This window comes from Centrocercus urophasianus, unplaced genomic scaffold, assembly GCF_019232065.1.
Source record: "Centrocercus urophasianus isolate 14NV4802_14NV808 unplaced genomic scaffold, USGS_Curo_1.0 seq_14, whole genome shotgun sequence".
Lineage (NCBI taxonomy): Eukaryota > Metazoa > Chordata > Aves > Galliformes > Phasianidae > Centrocercus > Centrocercus urophasianus.
Window position 1 is genome coordinate 8,445,642 of NW_024884586.1, and position 20,615 is coordinate 8,466,256.

The following is a 20,615-nucleotide window of genomic DNA, read 5'->3' on the forward strand; positions in this document are numbered from 1 at the left end:
CAACAGTCTGAGTCAGTTATCTCCTGTGTCAGTGAGCGTGGCAGAATGAATTATCCAGCTCAGGCACTGGATTCTATTGGCTGAAGTTTGGTAGAAGGAAATGAGTCCCATTCTAGGAATGCAGAACTGCCCATCTAATTGAGATGCAGATTCAGAGCCACATGCAATCAGATTTTTCAGCAGTTCCCAGAACATCTCAAGTGGCAACAGGAAAAGGCAGCTTTCTTTACCATCTGTCACAGGTATTCAGCCACGAGGCCGTGAATAAAAGCTTCCTGTCTCTGTAGGAAAGTGATCCAACCTTATCTGTTGGAGATCGGATGCCCCAGTTCCACACATCGCTTTCCCCACACCACTCTGGTCAGTGTAGGGAAGATATGTGACAAGGCTTGAAGAGCAGCACCAGCACGCTATGGTATCTCCAATCTCATCTTTTTCTTCCACATAAGCATAACTCATGGCATTTAAACACTGTACATTTGCACGCTACCCAATAACTGTTTCTCACTCCTTCACAATTCCAAAGATGATCTGGCAGTGGGTCAGATGAACACTGATCAAGTAATTTGAGGAAACAAGTGACTCGGGACAGGTTAACAATAGCAAAGAGGGAATCCCAGATCAAATATAAATTATTCCAGTTTGTTACCTCTTCATTTAGACTAAAAAAACCCCACAAAACAAGAGCAACAACAACAAAAACCTACACAACCAGTAAGATTCCACACCTAAACAAAAAACAACTTCTGCATTTTGCATAGCATGCAGAAAACTGGTTTATACTAACAAGCTACAATAATGGCCACAAGAGTGCAGAAAGAAGAGAACATGCAGAAAGACCAGCACACCATACAAACAGAAACAAGTTAGGCCCAAAGTCAAAGCAACTACATAAGTTTCCCTTGTCATTTGAACAAAAATGCTTACAGATGGGCTTAAAGTGAACGTTTTCATTCTCTGACATTGATAGACTCAAGTCACTGAGGTGTTGGGCGCCTTGGCAGGCAGTGCACACAACTAAAAGAAAACCATCTTCCCCCACACCCAGCCCTGAAAAACTACTTACTTGTACATACTCGTCCACCTATTGTTATTAACATGGTAAAGCTTTTCAGGGTTCAAGGATTCACAGTACCTGTTCTGCACCATAAATCGCATTCGCTATCTAAATGCATCTTGTTCTTCAGATAAATCAGGGCATATCTCCAGCTTTTCATTTGGCCTAGAAACTCCAATTCATTTCCGGGCTGACAAGGCTAGAGATCACAGCTCACTTCCTTCACTTCCCTCGCTCTTTAGAACTCATCTGCTTGGATCACAAAGTTTAACCTGTTTCCACCAACATTTCACACACACAGTCTTCTTCAAATTCAACTTGGCCAACCTCTAACAAGCAGGTTTTACAGCAGAAGCACCATTCTCCGTATAAATAGATAACTGATAGAATCTAAAGCCTAAAGTATCTTCTGCCACACATTTTTTATTTGTCTTAATTGAAGTAGATTATTTGTCCTGTTCACGTGCAGGAGATATGCTGGTGTTCTCACCACAGAGTCTTGTCAGCTTTAGGAATTCAACACTAAACAGAAGTCGGGCTTCTGAAATATATGCCAAAAGGATGCAAGTGTTCATGTAAGTTTAAAACTTTCCAAGTTCCCTACACTGTCTTCAATCAGTATTCTTTGTCAGGCCTGAAAACACATTCCTTATTTCCAGCAATTCATCTGCTCTGGTAAAACAAAAATCAGAGGATAAAGTTTTAATTTCTAGAGCTACTCATTTATCTTCTCTGCCAAGTGAAAGGGGCATATCATTTTAGTGTTACCAGCGAGGCTGGACACTGTGTACATCATCTAGATAAACTGGTCAGAGAACATACTTCAGTCTGGGATATCACTAGCTTGAGTAGAATATTTCATTAAGTTTGGAAGCTAGGTCTTAGCTCTAGGTCTTTAGGCAATGTCTGCAAGCATTGAAATATTTACTCTCAAATATTATTAACTGTTTCTCCAATCTCAGGAAGTGTGGCAATAATCCCTGAAGTCTGAAATGGAGAGGGAGGTAAGAAACACGACAAGTATGTATGTCTCATTCAGCTTTTCTTAACCCAAAGTGAAATTCAAGCTTTTTCTTTTTGAAGCACCATTATACTCTATCCATTATACTCATGCATTATTGGTTACAGCTATAAATTGAGTTCTTTACGTTCTAAGAAATAACAGAGCATTAGGGGAAGCTAGGCTAAAATACTTCAGGAATCTGTGAAGTCAGCATCCTTTGACAGAAATGGATTGCAGTCTCAGCAAAAGACAAAAACAAAATCCCACCCCCTGAGCACACAGCTGGAACAGTGCGCTGCCAGGAAGACCCATCAGAAACAGCAAACTCAGTTTGAATTTGTAGATTCTCCATAAATCATAAATCTGCACAGTACACGAACATAAAACCAGCCCGTTTTTAGTAATTCCTGCAGGCTGTTCTATTTTGAATGCACTACATAATCTCATCGAGAACTTGACAAAACACAGCTACCATAGCAACCAGCTGGTGATAAAAACTTAACTCCACATATTGGAAACCAAAGTTGGATGATTAAGTCCTAAACCGTCTCCTTATTACACACATTTCATCCAGAAAGCATCTGGAAATAATAAAGAAATTACTTAATCTCCTAGGAGTTTCATTTAACTGGCTGTTGCAGGCTTGTGTAGAATGAGCCATTATGGAGTGAGGCAAGAAGACGCAGAACAGCCATATATATGTATACAACAATACTTTTAAAGCTACTGCTTTAACAGCTATCCCAAATGTCACCTGCAGGGTTATTAATGTCAACAATGCTGTTAGATAAACAGCAAGACTAAAAGATATGCTTTTGTCCCTCAAAATTCCTCCTGCGCCGTTCAAGTTCAAGTAAAATGGCTTAAATTCTGAAGCCAATGAATGAATTTCACTATTGTCCGTTCCCAAGGTGAGGCAAAGATCTCTCAGCACCAGCACGAGTTAAAACTAAGCTGAAACAGCGTTAAAAATGTAAAATTGCCAGAAGCCTCCAACAGTTACATTGCACAGTAATCTTATCCAAACTTAACTTACTGCTCACATGAAATGTTGACAAAACACAATAAAGTCTCACAGTGGCTGACAGTTTTTCTTTGTTATATGTAGAAGGAAAAAAAAAAAAACAAAAAAACCCAGAAAACTAAGCATCAGTTTTAGATGGATCTTCCTTCCCACAGCTAAAGAAAACATGTTTAACCAACACGTTTTCCTTATTACTCAGCTACAGTAACACTCACTGAAGAATTTCTACTTGTTTGATTCTGTCACAGCAAGAAATACAGAAGCATCCTCAAGGATGGTCAAAAATGAAGATAAGCCCACTGCTGGTGACAGCTGAAAGAGAACCATGCTGCAGAACTACAGGCTTACATTTCATTTCAAAGGCAGTCATTCCATCTGTCTCATTTGCAGGCTGTTAAGCAACTTCAAGAAACTATCAGAGCTGTATTCCAATATGACATATTGTAGCCAAGCCATTCCATTCCGAGGGACTTCATAAAGGTCATGTAATTTATATACTGATGGGTAGAATAAGTAGGACACTAGATTACATCCAGGCCACATCCTTCTCATTTTCATTCTTCCTGACTTCTTCTAGCTCAGTATGCCTGTGGTTAAATAGCCACAGCAAGTGAATAAAAGAGGTGACTTCAAGTTGGTACATTCTGGCCAGTTGTTGTGTAGAAGACACGTACTTACAGCCACAGAGTATGACTGCTGTCAGTCTTCTCCAAGACAAGTACCTAAGTAGATATCTGGCCCCAATATGGTCCAAGGCACTCTGCAAGCAGTTCACATCTGGCAGACTGCCATGCTTCAGACTCCACTGTACTGCATACTGCTTTCATTAGGCAAGGTATACTTATTCTGTGTTCTACTCTTATCTTTAATTACTATCTTGTTTGACAAAGATAGACTACTGAACATCAAAAGTTATCCAGCTCCTTGGGAAATAGGCAACTACCCTTAACCTCTTGGCAATCCAGGGAGTAGTCAAAGCTTTAGTAATATCAATGTGTTTAAGCTTGGGATTTTACATTAAAATCTACAGAAGAATGAAAAAACAGGAAAGTTACAGGAAACGGATTGTTGTGTCTGCTCACCTGAACATCCTAGAGACACTATAATCCTAATTTGGCAGGACTGCAAGACTAAGCAAGTACTTCAAGGCTGGAATTAGTGGGCTACTTGTGGCTCATTTAAATGGTGATCTGCTCCAGCAGGATTAACTTGTTGCTGCACTAACTATAAAAAGCTTAAGTCAAGTCTGATGCACAAAATGCATCTGCATGGGCAGAGCTGTAACAAGCTGTTAGCTTTTAAATAAACAAACATGGAGAATTTAGTATATTTCTGATCAAGTCCGCACGTTTGTTTCCCAAAGGAGCAGAGAAGCACTTATTCCATACAAGCTTGCGCAAACACCGAACAGAGTAGACTTCTTCAGGCAAGATTTTATTAAAAGACAAGTGTACCGACAACATTTACAGCAAAAGATTTACCTCAAAAAAGTTGAAATATTTCCAGAACTCACCTGGCTCTGAATTGTCTATGGCCAGCAGCCAGCATAATTAAGTTCACCCACTAATTCATTTATTTTGAATTAGTGCACTGGTTAGAACTGTTACATTGTGTTACCTGGTAGCCTTAATTGCCCTCTGGCCATCTGACTATCTTGTGATTATAGATGTGCCATTATTAGTGTGAAGAGCTATAAAGCATGCTGGGTAGGAGGCTTCATTAGCATAAGAAAGAGCCTAACAGCACTCTGTCCTGCTTCTTAAAGGCAAGAAGTAAGGCTAGCTTCTATTTGTGGCGCTACCGTTTGTCCAGCAGCACACGTCTGTGCACATTAAATTATCAAACAGGATTTGAAGACACAACAAGTCTTGTTCTGTCTGGGAAAGCAGTACGACGAATGCCACCAGGGCTAAAAGCAGCAGCTTCTTCCACTTTAAACTCCAATGGCCAGGAACATCTGTTCAGGAAGAACACGAGAGTTCTTACCCAAATCAAGTTCTTTATTTTGAAGTTCTGTCAGAGTTGTCAGCTAGCTTAACGGAGTTAGAAACTTGTCATTAGTTGCAAACTTCAGAACGTATTTGTTATCTTAGGTTTTCATTAGCCTCTCCATTTGGAACATCTAAGGTGACTGGTGAGTTAGTTGGTAGAGAATCCACAGCAAAATACGTTGATGTAGTTTCATCATCACTTTGGTTCAAGGCTATTCCTCCTGAAAGACAGCAACTCCAGACTGTTCCTTGGCACTGCTCTCCCCCAGTACACACATTTTGGCTACTGCCTTGTACTGCTGCATGTCAGGAGAATTAGGGATCCAACACAGCCGAAAGCAAGCTTGGTTTATTTAGTGTCCAAGTGGTAAATCCAATCTGCTTTACCATAAGTGATAACGCCACCAGAAGAGAGCAGAATCCATGACCAAGCAGAGAGCAAGTTCACTACATTCATCGTCCAAGCACACTTCAGACAGCTTAAAGCAATCAGATTATCCACTTGCCTTTCCTACTGCTAAAAATGGTTACCAGCACGATTCTAAGACTGCATAGCATTCTAAAACTCTGCTCTGTCAGGGGACAGAGAAAGATATTGGTTAAAAGAGGGGGATCAAAATCAAAACAAACACTAGCACCTCTACAGCAAAAATCATGCACATACACGAAAGAAAAATCACATAACACCAATCAGCACGCGTAGTCTTGCATTTGTGAAAGAACTCCTAAGTACTTGCATGTACACTAAAGCACATTATTACTTTTATTATATACTTTTATTATTATTTTTACCTGCCAGCAGGACAGTCATGTTACAGTCCTATAGTACAGATCAGCCATTTCCCATGCTGATAATTAATTAGAATCGTGAAATAAAACACCAAATCCATCCTCTACCTCTGTAATCACTGAGACAGCTGGTTATTTAGCACAGCAGATGAGAAGCCTGAAAGGAGGTAGGTTACACAGTAATCCAGTGGAGGGGTCTGTCTGCTCTGTGCCTAGCTTTAGGTGAGCTAGCCTGTATAAATTCCTCCACTGGGCTAAACTAGCAAAAGTTCTATGAGTGAGCTGCAAATTACAGGTCCATTGGACTATACCTGAAGTAGGATGCTGGTTGTGCTGCTTACAGACCAAACCCACTGTGCATCTAATCCAAAGACACTGCTGAAAAATACTGTACCTTTGCAAGATGTTAGTATGGCTTCAGTTCTTTTTCTAAAATTGATTGAGGCTGCAGAACAAGAAGCTTTTTGCTCAATGAGTTAGTGATAAAATCCTGATACAAAGAAAAATGTGAATAGATGCTGTCCTTCCACAAGATACATTCAATCAGGGGAAAAAGTGTCTGACTCTTCTCCCTTCTTTCTCTCCAAACTCCAGAAAAACAAGTCTAGAGTGGCAGTGATGAAAACTGTTGTGCTTTGGGACATCCTGTTATGACTAGATATAAATTGCTACAGTCAAAGAGATCAGTGACACGCTGATTGCGTTTAAGAACCCACTAGTGCACATTCCTCATATGTTGCACTTTAAGTGGACAGTATGCACACAACTTACTTTTTCCCCCACTATGTTGCTGGTTTGTCGCTGTAACAACGCTTTTCGTGAAACAGCAGGAAGTCACAGGCTTTACTGTAATCTAGTAATCTATTAACTCCTTGTGCTTGTAAGGAAAGGGAAGGGGATTCGAGAACAAACGGCAGCTTCCAAATCCCATTACAGTTTAGATGCTCTTGTTGCTGTAATTCAGTGTGAGTTTAATCATCCTAAGTGTTCAACATGGATGCTTTTTTTTTGGCTAAACAGGCATCACAAGTTAAGAAAACCACTCTGTAGTAGGGTCATGCATTAAGGCTTTCACCCAGCATTAAGATATTCCCCCATATGAAGTGAAAGCCTACTGAAAGCTTGTATCTTAGTGACTTTATGACAACTGCAACATTCATTTGGCAGCTTAGTTGGCAAGACAACATTGACTCCTATCAAAAGAAAGCTTCAAGCCAAGACAACATGCAAATGCAGAAGTACAACATAAGGCTGTTATGGAAAGCAGTTCTTCCTCCTTCTTTGACTGATCAGTATTTAAGTAACCATTTTCTTGAACAGCATTTTTATATAGTACAGTTACACTCCCTTCAGCAGGATAATGCAGTATTTGCACTGAGGTAATACAAGTCACTATGGACTCTTTTCCACCTTAGCTCATGTTCAAAAAACACAAGAACAGAGCGAGGCTTATTCAAAGTCTCCCAGTTTAACCATCACACCTAAAATGGACTGAGCAACCTTAGCAAAATAATCCTATATGTGCTCATTAACTGATGTGACCAATGCCATATTCTCTGCAGCAGCCTTAAACTTTCTCTTACTAGTCCTGATGGGCAGCCTTTATCCAAAGGATTTCAAATTCAGCAGATGTATATTATTCCAGTGACTCTAATGGAGAAGTTGGATGCTACATGAAAGATCCTAGCTCTCGTCTATTAATTACCATCTTCATCTACTTTTTTCTCCCTCCTACCATCCAGTAAGAACAAGAAGTAATGAAATAACTTCTATGTGAAGAGATACAACCTTGTTTAATGTATCAGCTAAGTTTTAACTAAGGAAAAAAAAAAATACAGCCCAAAGAGAAAGGAACAGTAACTTGGTACAAAAGAACAAAAGGAATCCTTCTTCACTCTGTTCAACTTCCAAGGTGACACTGAAAAGGTAAGACAGTTACTGACAAAAGCAAGGGAAATAAAAAACTTTTGTTCTACAGACCTGTGGCAAAAGAAGCTTTTACCTCTACACAGGTGCATTTCATCAGCCCAAGAAAAGACAGCTTCCTGATACTACAGTGGAGCATGGGGTTTCCAGTAGTAGTTTCCATTATAGTATGAAATCTATTTCTACACTATCAGCCCTCAAAAAATTTTGAAAAAAGAAAAAACCCACACAAAGAAGTGAGTTCTGCTAGTTTTTAGAGTGAATAGCAGATAATGCTGCTGTTGCAAATGAATTGCTTGAGTGAGAGATGACACAAAACTTTATCACCAGACAGCACAAAGCCATTCTCACAAGAAAAACAGACTTGGGATGATGAGTCTAACTGCTACATTAGCAAAGACAGCCAAGAGAGCTCATAAAACACCATCTTGCATTAGCAAGATCACCTTTCTAGTACATGCACAAGAAAAAATAAACATAATTCAGCTAAAAATAAGCATTTCATATGCTTGTATCCACATCACATGGAGATCTCAAATGGGCTTTAGCTCATTAGGCACTTCATCATGGCAGCAATGAGAGCTTCTCCAAACTGGAACTTTTAAGTCTGGATGGCGCTCCATTAAACTACAATTCAGAGCTTCTGAGCTCCACAACCATCACAGTCTGTTTTACAGTACAGCCATGTCTTGTTATTTTCTCAGCAAACCACATTAAATAAGAGCTAACTACCTGCATTATCTTAGCTAAGTGCTTAGTTGAGCTTTCAGTCTTGGTTTTCTTATCTCCAGGGTCTCTGTAAGACAAGCACAGAAAGCCTTTTTACTGTAACTATTCCCTATATGTTACAAAGCAATCCACCTGATTAAGCTTCTAGAAAAGCCCATATATCTACCAGCAAGTTGTCAGGTTATTTTCACTTTTCTTAAAAGGTCAGTTTTCTCCACCAGGATCTCTATAGGCCAAGTACACGGCCTGGAACAAGAAGGTGCCCTGAAAAAAAAAATCCAAACACCCTGGTGAGCTAACACAAGTCATTTTCCCACACTTAGGCTTTAAAAAATCACTTGAAATGTTTTTTCTTCATGTATCTTGCACTAGTATCATTTTGAAAAAGTCAGCACACATATTCAAACAAACAAACAAAAAGTAGCTCTACAGATTTGAGAAGCCAGCCTAGTTTAAGCAGACTTTTTAAAAAAAAAAAATCACACAGAAAGTCATTTTGAATTCAAAGTTACATGTGTCATACAAGCATTTAATATAGAGATTAAGAAGTTTATCAGATAAGCAGATAACTCAGGTGCCAGAAACATGCTTAGCTGACATGGGAGTGACAACTTTTAACTGTTCAATACAGACAGGCAACATTAGCTGTTATTCACTTGCACTCAGCTTTAGCTGTAAGAACCAAAAATTGCTGACAATTTTTGAAGCACTGCAATGGACTTGTAAAAATGGACAGGCATTACTCCCAGATTATTAATTCAATATACTTGTAAGAGAATGATATGTTGTTTAGAGCCGCAGACACTGTAGGTACAAACGCCCCAAAAAATAAAAGTTGATGCGTGATTAAGCATTTCTAAAGAGAAAAGCTCAAAATTTATGTAAGGATTCCTTAAAAGACTTATGTTGTTACCTTGGAAACATGCTCTGCATCCACCTAAGCACAGTTAGCACATATATCTACATTTTCGATATTCAGCAACAAATATGATGCAAATTCCCTATCCATGGAAAGCCTTTCTGAAAGAGTCTTACACTGTAACCTGAAGGGGCTGAAGTCAAATTAAAACTTCAGTCATACATGGCAGTATTACGAAAGAGATAAATGAGTCAAACGAAGCCAAAATTGTTCTGCGAGGGGTCTGGAGCACAAGTCTTATGAAGAGTGGCTGAAAGAGCTGGGATTGTTCAGTCTGGAGAAGAGGAGACTCAGGGGAGACCTCATTGCTCTCTATAACTTCCTGAAGGGAGGTTGTAGTGAGCTGGGGGTCAGCCACTTCTCTCATGTATCTAGTGACAGGACTGGAGGGAATGGCTTCAAGCTGCACCAGAAGAGATTCAGGCTGGATGTTAGGAAATATCAGTTCTCTAGAGTAGTGGTCAGGCACTAGAACGGGCTGCCCAGGAAGGTGGTAGAGTCACTGGCCCTGGGGGTGTTCAAGGAGTGTTTGGATTTTGTGTCAAGGGACATGGTTTAGTGACAACTATTGGTGACAGGCGGATGGATGGACTGGGTGATCCTGTGGGTCTTCTTCAACCTTGGTGATTCTGTAACTCTACGAAAATTAAGACCAAAATTGACACTGCCAGCAGGTATTTTTCACATCAGTACAACTATCAGCTGCACTTGGTGTCTAGCTTCCCTCCTGTCCAGAACAGGAACATGTTCTTAATTCATGTCACAAGATCTTGTTTAACTGAGTAGCTGTTTCTTTTTGTTCTTGACAAGTATCTACTCTGAAATTGGAAAGATGGAACTCAAGCCAATACCAGTGTTTGTAAAGCACAAAGTTTCCAGACCACGCTCTTAAATATATTTGGGAATCTTAGATACAACAGCCCATGGTTAACTGGCAACACTTAAGTCTCCCTTAACAGTAAAGATTCAGGCGCCATTGGACGGCTACCACAGATCACCTATTTGTGGGATCTATCAGCTCTTTAGATAGACAACTGTTTAGATTTATAAGATGCGTTACCTTCTTCATTATTAAAATGAGAAAGACACAAAGGTAATTACAGCCTACAAATAGCTGTCTGGACAGAGACAAAACAATCCAGAACCATCTTTGTATGCTTAAAAAGATAAAGGGTTAACACCTTATTTGTTCCACAAATTAGTTACATCTTTGCTACTCTTGTAGACTAGACACTGTGAGCATGGCTTGTTATTCAAACTGAACAGAGATAGTTGTTACATCCATTCCTGCGCTGCTTACAAAATGGAAAGTCTGTGGGGAAATCAGCAGTTAATTTGTTCTATCCTTCCACATCCAATCTTGCCATTCCAAGTCCTTAAGCGTAGGGCAGGTACCCCAGAGCTTGACTGCTGTCTTATTTTCAGAGAAATTCAGAAGAAGGGAATATGAGAGGAAAGTGTTAAGCAATTGCAAGACATAAGAGATACTTGAAGAATAAAAATCTTAGTGCTTCTAGCTATAAAGAGGTTAAAGAAGTTATCCCAAAACAACAGTTACAAGGGTGACAGTCATAAATTCTATGACAAGGTGAAACTACGTTACGCATGCAGCTGGCATACAATATTAGCGTACTTGTAGATATTCAGGAAACATCTGGTTCAACCAGCCAAAGCTCAAGAGCATTGAGATCGTCTTGAACGTGTTCCGTATGTGCAGAAGGCAGCTTATAGAAGATATCAAAGGACTTGCAACTCAGTTCAGAAGAAAATGTCAACAAAACCTCTGCTGTTAAGAAGACGCAGGACCTTGAATTTTACATACAAGGTTCCTGTTTACTGTACTGACTGACTGTAAGTCCAAAACACCTGAATTCAGTCAAATGAAACTGCACATTTAGGAGGAGTCATGTCATTGGTTGAATTTGCTCTGCAGCCTTTTCTGTTACTCCTGGAATAATTCCAAAGTCATCAACACAAAGCACTCTGAAGCTGGAGCCTTCTCTGAGCCAGTTCGTGGTTACCCCAATACAAACCCAGTCAGAGCACCATAACTTACACTCAGCAGTCTCCAAATCCACTTTCATCTTTTAAAGAGGCAACCTCGGTGCCAATCCTTTTAGAATAGCCTCGAGTAGCCCAGAAACGTGCAGGTGGACAAAACATATAGCCGTTTCATCACGCCAACCACAACGACCTTAGCCCTCCCCTGGGGAATTCTTGCCACATTGCACACTTAGATCTCTAACTCAGATTAATATTAACCTGCTCTCACCTGCCATTCCCACGGCAGGGGTGGGTGCCAGGTACCACCCAGCCTTCACACCCCCCTTCCAAGCAGCAGCCTCCTCCTCCTCCAGAGCCCTACGCGAGGACGTCGCATCCCCATCCCTTAGGAGGCAGCCCTCTTCATCCCTTTTTTCATTGAGAAGATCCCAAGAGCCGCCTTCCGCGTCAAACCAGGATTTTAAATGCGGCTTAAGCCAAGCGTAAACACAGCCAGCGAAGGCCCGGCCCGGTGCGGCCCTGCAGAGGCCTGCCGCTTTTCCCGCAACGAGCATCGGCAGCCGCTGGCAGCTCCGGCAGACCCGCGCTGCCCCCCGCGGCCCCCCACGAGCCCACCCAACCCGGCCTCGCTCTAACGACGGGCATCGGCCCCCCTCTCGCTCTCCCCCGACAAACGGAGCCGTGGGGGTGAAGGAAGCGCCGACGCGCCGTCAGACACGCCAACAACGCCCGCTCCCGCATCGCAAAGCCTCCCGTCCCGGCGCCCCCTCCCACCCCCCCGCATCTCCCGCCGCCCCCCGGGGCGCGTCGCCATTTCGTGAGGAGCGCGCTGCCAGCGGCTCGCTGCGACGGAGGGGGAAGGGAAGGGGAGGGAAGGGGAGAGAAGGGCGCCGGGGAGGTGACTGGGGAGACGGATGAGGGGCGGACGCCCCGACCCGAAGCACAACGGCCCACGGCGGCCGCCGGCCCGGCCCCGTCCAGCCCAGGCCCCGCCGCGCCTCGGCCGCCACTCACAGTTCCGGATATCGGAGATGAAGACGGCCAGGCCTCGCATCCCATCGCCCTTCGACACCGCCGGCATCGTGGCGCGCGATCAGGGCCGCCCAGCGACACGCCGAACCACCGCAACTACCGCCGCCGCCACCGCCCGCTCTCCCCGCGGGGCTCCTCAGGCCGCTGCAGCCGCCGCCTCTGCAGCGCGCATGCGCCGGGGTGGCTCCCGCGCCCCCGCGGGCAGCGGCCGGCGAGGCTGTGGCGCCCCCTGCCGAGCGGAGGCGGCGCCGCAGCGGCCCTGTTCTCCGCAGCCCCTCGGCCGTGCCCGCGGTGGCCCCGGTCATCCTCCCGTCCGCTGCGCCGTAATGCCCCTTCATGTCCTGGGGCATTACGGGTTTCTGCTGGAGGCCACAACCAAGCAGAGCAACGCAGTCCCACCCCACATCTTCTCTCGGGATGGAAAACATTTCAAGGTTAAACTTCCTTAAATGAGCCAGAGAGGTTGGACTGCACAGAGCATTTAATCTCATCAGCTGGAAATAGATTCAGAGGGTGTCAAAACTGATCTAGTCTGCCTAAACAACAGTGTGTTGAGAAGTTCAGTCGTAATGCTAGAGGTTAGCATACTTAATGGATTATAATGACCTCTACAAGCATTAAGGAATACTGGAGATCACTCATTTAATGTTTTCCTTGCATCCTTCAAGCTGTTTATTTTCATCTATGCCTTCATTTTTTCCTTTTCCTTCTGTTTTCATTTATTTATTTTTGCCTGAATTGAGACCAGTAACTAGACTTCAGCTGCAGTCTATCTTACTGAAAGGCATACAGCCCTGATCTGACACCGCCGATTTCACTGTTTCCCTGGGTAGTTTGTTGCTGTGGTTTCATGTTCTGTATTTTAAAGCCTACATCCTAAATTTGTAGAGCTTCAGTGCCTCCAAATAATGATACGCTTTAACCTCATATAGAAAGACTCACAATGTTTTCTGGTAATCACTATGTATATTGCTTAGGTAATATCTCTCAAGGATATTTTCTGCATGTTTTCAGGATACATTTTTACACCCATGTTTTTTCATTGTTATCCATTCCAAGGAGAAGATTGCAATACCTGGTAGTAGCCAGTGTATCGATTTTTTTTCCTGGGTGTGATAGATCTAGAACACTAACAGCACTTGCACACAGTCTTGATACAGATTATCTGCATATGGAGGCTCGCATGAAGAAAAATGTCTCATTTCATAACTTTACAATCAGATTTTGAGGCATAACAACAATCTACTTTTGAAGTAGAAAACATGATTTCCCTAAGTATTTTTCTCAAACAAGCAAACAAACATATTCATGTTTGAGTTAGCCAAAATAAGAAGTTGAACTAATTTCTTCTCTTTTAAAAGCAGAGTGACACCTAAAGGACAAGTGCATCAGTCTTTTGTGGCTGCATTCTAGTCACTGCAGCTGCAAGTCGTGCAGGCATGCTTAAAACTACCTTTACATACTTCTAGCTGAATAGATACAATAGTGCCAGGTGTAAACTCTGCTTGAAAAGGGGAGTAAACACACAAATCACTCCTTTGGGGCTCTTCAGTATTTAATTATTTCATTTCTAACTTCCTCAATGCACACTATGCATTATGCAGTTATTTTACATTCACCTTCTCCTACTGTCTTTTGACATCTACCATGCATTTTCTTACATCCTATCTTCTTTTTGCCTCAACAAAGACTTGTGCAATTACAGCGAATGCGTTGGCATGTGTGCCTCTACTTCCTCTAAATCAAGAGCTTGCTAGCCAATTACAGAGGGTAGAGAGAAGATACTCATTTTAGGTGAATAAATAGCCAGCAAAAAAAGAGAGAGAGAGCCTGTAATGATCTTTGGATGTATATCCTGACAGAAAGAAATTCTGTAATGTGAACCCAGGGATTATTGGAGAGCAGGGTACACACTAGATATAATTCCTTACAAAACACACTAGCTGATATATCAGGAAAATGTTCCACTTTGAGTTTAATGTCTACAAAATACCCGTCTGTGACAAATCAGACTTCAACTGTTCCATACATCTCAAGATACTATGATTTCTAAAGAGATTTCAATTACTGTAAATCAGCACTGAGGTGGCAATAGTCTCAAGATAATTCCTACTATGCAAAATGTTTTGCAGCACAATTGTTTGCCCAACAAATCCATGATGTTTATCTCTTCCTTATGCCATCCATGAATTGCTATAATCTTCAGAATTTCAACACAATTTAGTATAAAGACTTTGAAAAATTAGTCTGGTCTTTATAAAACGAACATTATTAAACTGTCTGTTTTCACCTGGTGAGTATTTGTTTGTAGGAAGTATAGTTTCCACCACAGTTCTTCTCTGCCTAAAACACAGAGCTGAGTGGTAGTTTACAGACAGAGTTTAACTCTTATTTTGGAGTTTTAAGTGCCGTGCAGTTTCAATTCCTATTTGGTTTCTAAAGTCAAAATGTGATTGATTTTTGAGTGTGATTACATATCATTATGAGGAATTTCAACACCAGAAATCATCCAACAGCCAGCAGGATTTACTGTCCATGCTGTGTTTAGTACTGCCACATCTATTCTGCCACCTACAGCTACTCTTCAGCCCTACATTGAGTGTCTGCCAAAATCAGACTCTAGAATAATTTGGACAGCATTGTGCTTAGGGTATGAAGTCACACACTGTGGGATAGAGCTCTGTTTTGCCAGCTCTTTCTACGTCTGTAATGAATTTCTACACAGAAGGAAATTTTTGTTATTTTTGACAGATTTGTCCCTCACTTGATCAGTTCTTTCTTCTCTTCCTCGTGGTCATTCTAACTACACTGTCATATCTAACTATACAGCAAAAACAGCTAATGAGAAAAAAGAATTTGTGGTTCCTATACCACAAATAGTATTGAGTGTACTCCATCTTGTTAATCTACCTGACACCTAAAGTTCATTATCTATTGATGGAGAGCACAGGTTTATCAGTAATGCCTTCTATCATGTCAGAATATCAGATATGTTGCTTTTAAGATTAAGAAACACAAAGCTACAATAACACCACTATTGTGAAATCTATCTAAATTTTCAGGTATGGATTTCTCTAAATCTCTTCCATGCAGTGAGCAACTCAATGACTAAAAGAGTTTTGCACTCTACCATGGATGTACAAAAATGTAGAATAGAATAGTTAAGCTTAAAATAAACTCAAAGAGAGTGGACAAGATAAAATAAGGGTGAATTAAGGGTCTCCAAGTAAGCCAACCTTGCCCCCTGCTTGCTGCCAGAGTGCTGACAGCCACCTGAGTGACTTCGTGCATTGCAATAAATTCTATATTAGTCCTTCTAGCTCATAGGAGGTTTTTTTCCCCTGACTGTTTGTCTTAGTCATCTTTCCCTTAAGCTGCAGGCTCCCAAATGAAGCTATGGGCTTCATTTCTTGCTGAGAAATCATTTTTGCTTCCAAACCTTTCTTCCCTGAGTACGCAGAGTTACTCCCCAGGAAAGGAACATGTTTCTGTTCTCCCCCAGGTGATTGGCATTGCTCTTTTAAAGGAATAGTATTGTACAGAAAAACACAGAATTTAAACAAAGATCACCTTATCATTTGGATTTACTTAGCAGCATATCAATCTTTATAGCAGCATATCTAGTCTCCTATCTTTCAAGGAGACTCCCCAGTACCTGGCAGTGTACCCTTATATCTATGAGTTAAAAAGACCTGTGATTCCCGAACAGGCAGCTGCAGGCTCCCTCAGGGGCAGTACACACAGTGCCAGCTACCTGCAGCAAACCTTTGGTTCAGTCCCACTGAGGGTACAAGAGAGTCAACAGGATAGCATAATAGGAACACAATACAGGAAATGACAGATTGCATTACAGAGTAGCTGGAAATAAACCAAATTTTTCATACCCCTGCCTTATCTCTGTCTTTCCTGCTATTGAGAAATGTATCCTGGAAACATCTAACACTTGAGAGAGATGAACAGCATTCTACAAAGCAATAGAAAATTCAGTACCCAAGCACACAAGTGAACATTGATTCCCCTTTTGAAATCCTCACAATTTGTGCCTGTGTGACTCAGGGCACAGGGGAAAGCACACATAACTCAGCGCTGTATCTGCTTCACTGACTCGAGTTCAGAGGAAAAACACTTCTGTTTTTCGATTCAGTGCTGAATTATGGTTAGATCTTGGATTACACAAGAGGGAAAGAAAGCAAAGGGTAGATGAGGAAATCTTCCAATTCCGCTTCTGGAAAGCGGCACCAAGTGTGAACTGTGGCAAAAAAGTAAGTCTAAAAGGCTTTTGTTGGAAAGGGTGGACCTAAAAATCTCTAGATGAGCACCCGGGCAACCTCCACCCAGCAGAGCAGAAGGCACACGAGGAAGTACGGAACGCCCAGTTAAGACGGAGGTGCCGCCATGATGGCGCGACCCGCTCTCAGCCGCCTCCTCGGCACCTCCCATCAGGCGCAGGGGCGGCACCGCCCGCCTCCATTTCCGAGGCGGCGGCGGGCGGTAGGTGGTGGCCGCGGGCCGGCGCTGCCTGGAGGCGGCAGCGGCGCTCTCGGGGGAGGGAAGGAGGCGGGCGGTGGTGCGGCGTCCCGTCCGTTTAGGGTATATCGGCCTGCCCCGCGGCTGGGATGCGGTGATATGGATGGCAGAAGCACCCTGGCGGCCCTGCGGGGGCTGGCCCGGGATAGGTAGGCCGCGGGGCACGCTCAGACCGAGCCCGCAGGGTTATGCTGGCCTGCACGCGGGCTCTGACGGAAAAAAGTGTTGGTATCTTCAGAGTACAGGAGGCAATTTTTAGTGTTAAAACAGAGCAGCTTAGAAGGGTAGGGGAATGCTTTTTAACACAGCTTAGGAAACAGGCTTATTTTTGCCCCTGAATTTAGCTTCTGTTGGCTTTGCTTTGGTTCACTGTTTCCTACCCCCCTGCAGCTCAGCAGTTTGTAGCATGGGCTTCCTTTGCTAAACCAGTTGCATATCAGAGCATTTACTCCAATAGCAGTTAGAACCCGCTTCCTCTTTCAGAAGTGTCATATAAGCATTCACTCTGATTTCACAGAACCCTTAGATTTCGAAGGGACCATTAAAGGCCATCTAGTCCAGCTCCCCCACAACAAACAGGGACATCCACAGTTAGATCGCATTGTCCAGGATAGTTTCTAAATAGTTACTGTGCAAGTCTCCAAGATTATGGTTTTTGACTGCTCCTTTTGGACAACATAAGTCCATGCCAGCTTCTCTATTTCTTTTAAATAGAACAGCATTTAAAATATCTGGCTGCGTTACCCAGGGAGACTCATAAGCAGGGCTTTGGGATACACCAAGGCTTCAGACCAGCATATCAGAAAAAAAACCATCTCAAATCTTAAACCTCAATTTTCCTTCTATGTTGCAACACAAAAGATTAGAAACAAAACTCTTTAGTTTAGTTAATATGAGGATAATAAAATGTTGAAGGGAGGCTTGCTAGGAAAAAGATGGGCATCTTGTTTTGAAAAGCTTGCAAAATTTGTGCTTTTAGTTTTCAGAGAGATTATTTAAAGCTTGATTTATTCATCTTTAGATATTAAAATGACACTGTGTGCTTGATTTTTGCTGATACTGTTGTATGGCAAAATAAAGCGATGACAATGCCTTCAAATGAGGTACATGTACAATGGAAGGATAGCAGGTAATAAAGAAAAAAATTTGACTTACCCCTTCCAATAAGCAGTTACAGTTTCAGGAGAGTGCAGCCTATCCAGACAGATGCTGCTCCCTTGGCTGCCAACCTTTAAATGAGAGTGAGGAGGGGTGGATCCTGTCTCCACCCCTTCTGATCACTCAGGTGCATTGCTTGCACCTGAGCTCCCTGGGTTAGCCACATCATCTTACTTGCTGTTCAACCATTGGCACAGTGACCTGGCAAGTCCACTGCATTGCTAAAGATGAAGTTAATAAAATAAAGTTCCTACTAAGAGTCAGTATAAGAATGTCATTAGCAGAAAATGTTGCTACAGGCTCTGCACTTTCTATAGATCCAGGAATGGATGTTGGCTTACAGTAATTGCCAGATGGATATGATCAAGGAAATGAACACATTTCAATTTCTAATTGGAGTCCAGTGGTGTTTTTTTAATTTGTGTGCTTCAGCTGTTAAACACTAACTTCTTTCTAGGAATATGAATGCTGTTGCTAATTGCTTCTGAAAGTGAAATCAAACACCTCCAAATCAATATATACCAGCTTCTGGAAGAATCGATATCCTGTCCAAATTGTTAAGATTTTGTATTGACTGTTCAGGCTCTCAACTGTTCCCATCTGTAATAGTTTATAGATCCTGCTAAGCTTGATGGAACAGAGTAGATGCTATCAAGAGCAGCTTCCTTTGTCTAATCTTCTTGGATGTTGGAAACAAGAGTACTAGTGACCTTGGAGGCAAAGAAGAAGAGCAACAAGAAGAGCTTAGCTACTAATAACAGTGCAATGTCAAGTGGTATACTGATTTAACTTTTGCCTTGCCCTCTGGATCCAAGAGACATTAGAGGACTTTTACTTTTGCGTTCTTTTTAAGATTTGATTCAAGTCTTCAAGTAATTTTGTACACAAGGGCTTTGAAGATGTCTGTTCTTTGGTGCTAGTGACATTATACTTTTTTAAGCACTTTTTCTGCCATCACTCTCCTAGTTGGCATTCTAGGCATTCTTGCCTCTGTTTTAGTGCAGGATGCCCAACTCCTGCAAGATCTCTTTCTTGGCTTTTCAGCAACTCACTGCTAAACCAACCTTATCCAGATATGTGTTATTAATCTCATCTCAGCATTATTAGGATAGACCTCATATGGCTACCGACAGAACAAGTCTTGCAAATATGGCTTGAAGGAATTATTTATTAAGTCTTCGGAATGAGTGGCAGAAAAGTTAGTTCTTTGAGTCACACAGAAAAATTTGTTTTGTTTTAATTTAGAGCAAGGGGTTATGTTTGAAAAAACTTCAGACAGTTATGGGAAAGCTAACATTTGTCCTTCCCCATTAGGATCTCAGTATTCTGAGAAGCAGCCAGATATATGTCTTGAGCAACTGATTTATTATACACTAAAGAAAATCCCATTGTGAGCCTAGGACATCTGGAATTAGCAGCACATTACTTCCCTCAATTTCCTCTGCTCAACTTCCACTAATGATGAGTATTCTCTTTCTTTTTTCATCTTACCCACTTGTTGGATCTGGAAAACCAGTGAAACTCATGAATGGGGAAGGGCTAAAAAACAGTCACTGTCTATTTTTGAATTTTTTTGGTAAAATCTTCCTCATGACAGAACTAAGTTGTGACAGATAAATAGCACTGAATTGAACTGTTCTCTGTTAATTCTCAATACATATATTTGGAGCAAACTATCAAAGTTTTTTCAGTTCTCTTTGTATCACCAACTTGGTGAATTCATTAAAGTTCTTGCTTGTTGTGATAAAGGTACATAGATATAAGCATTTGGCTATATTTTTTTCCATTCTTTATTTAATCTATGTCTTGTTAATTGAATTAGGCGTGATCAGTGGTATGTCTTACGTGCTATAGAAAAGGCAAGGCTGTACTATTCTGGGCAGCAGGCATTTATCACAATTTCAGCTGCAAAACCTTGTATTTCTTTAGGAATTCTTTAAAAGAAAAGCTGCAGCTTTTCCTGGGGTACATCTAAGAATCTCTTAAAGTACTCTGCTATATTGCTGCCAGCCTAAGGTATTATTAAACAGAGCTGCATTAATAAGTCTTAATCTATAGAGCAGAAGATGAGACAAAGAATTGATGTTTCTTAGACAAGAAAACTGAATTTCTCTTAAACAGTTATGTTCTTCTGTTTGCAGAGACTTGAACCCTTGTATTTCTGGGACAAGAAAAACTTGACACTGGGAGAAACACTATGAGATTTCTCTGTGTTTCACTTTCTTTAACCGTGATTTGCTGGCTAGCTGAAGGCACCTTGTCGAAAACAGACGCGAAGAAACCTGCTACAAAAAAACTGGAAGAAAAGGTAAGCTAAATAATTGAAATAATCGTCTTGTTTAACATATGCAGTGATATAACTTAACTTTGAGAGATGGTAAGGGTATTCTCATTCTTTAAAAAAAAAAAAAAAAGTGTTGAAATTGACATTTCCAAGCTTGTTCTCAAATTAAACT

At 41.7% G+C, this 20,615-nt stretch overlaps 2 protein-coding genes across 8 annotated transcripts in view; one reads left to right on the plus strand and one right to left on the minus strand.

The window, feature by feature from the left end:
- Positions 1 to 12,563, minus strand: part of AP2A2 (adaptor related protein complex 2 subunit alpha 2) — a 41,007-nt gene extending 28,444 nt beyond the window's left edge. For all 3 annotated transcript variants that reach the window (XM_042813846.1, XM_042813844.1, XM_042813847.1), the window contains exon 1: positions 12,457 to 12,563. In XM_042813846.1, the coding sequence (XP_042669780.1) occupies positions 12,457 to 12,523 (67 nt within the window). In that variant the 5' untranslated portion in view covers positions 12,524 to 12,563. The remainder of the gene's footprint in view (positions 1 to 12,456) is intronic.
- A 4,361-nt stretch (positions 12,564 to 16,924) lies between these two features.
- Positions 16,925 to 20,615, plus strand: part of CHID1 (chitinase domain containing 1) — a 127,187-nt gene continuing 123,496 nt past the window's right edge. For 3 of the 5 annotated variants that reach the window (XR_006168093.1, XM_042814259.1, XM_042814262.1), the window contains exons 1-2: positions 16,925 to 16,965; positions 20,301 to 20,467. Coding sequence is in view for 4 of the 5 variants with exons in the window: in XM_042814259.1 (XP_042670193.1) it covers positions 20,357 to 20,467 (111 nt within the window). In the remaining variant the exon portion in view is untranslated. Of the gene's footprint in view, positions 16,966 to 17,125; positions 17,151 to 19,473; positions 19,621 to 20,300; positions 20,468 to 20,615 lie in introns of those variants that run through there. The other 2 variants (XM_042814261.1, XM_042814260.1) reach the window with 2 other exon arrangements.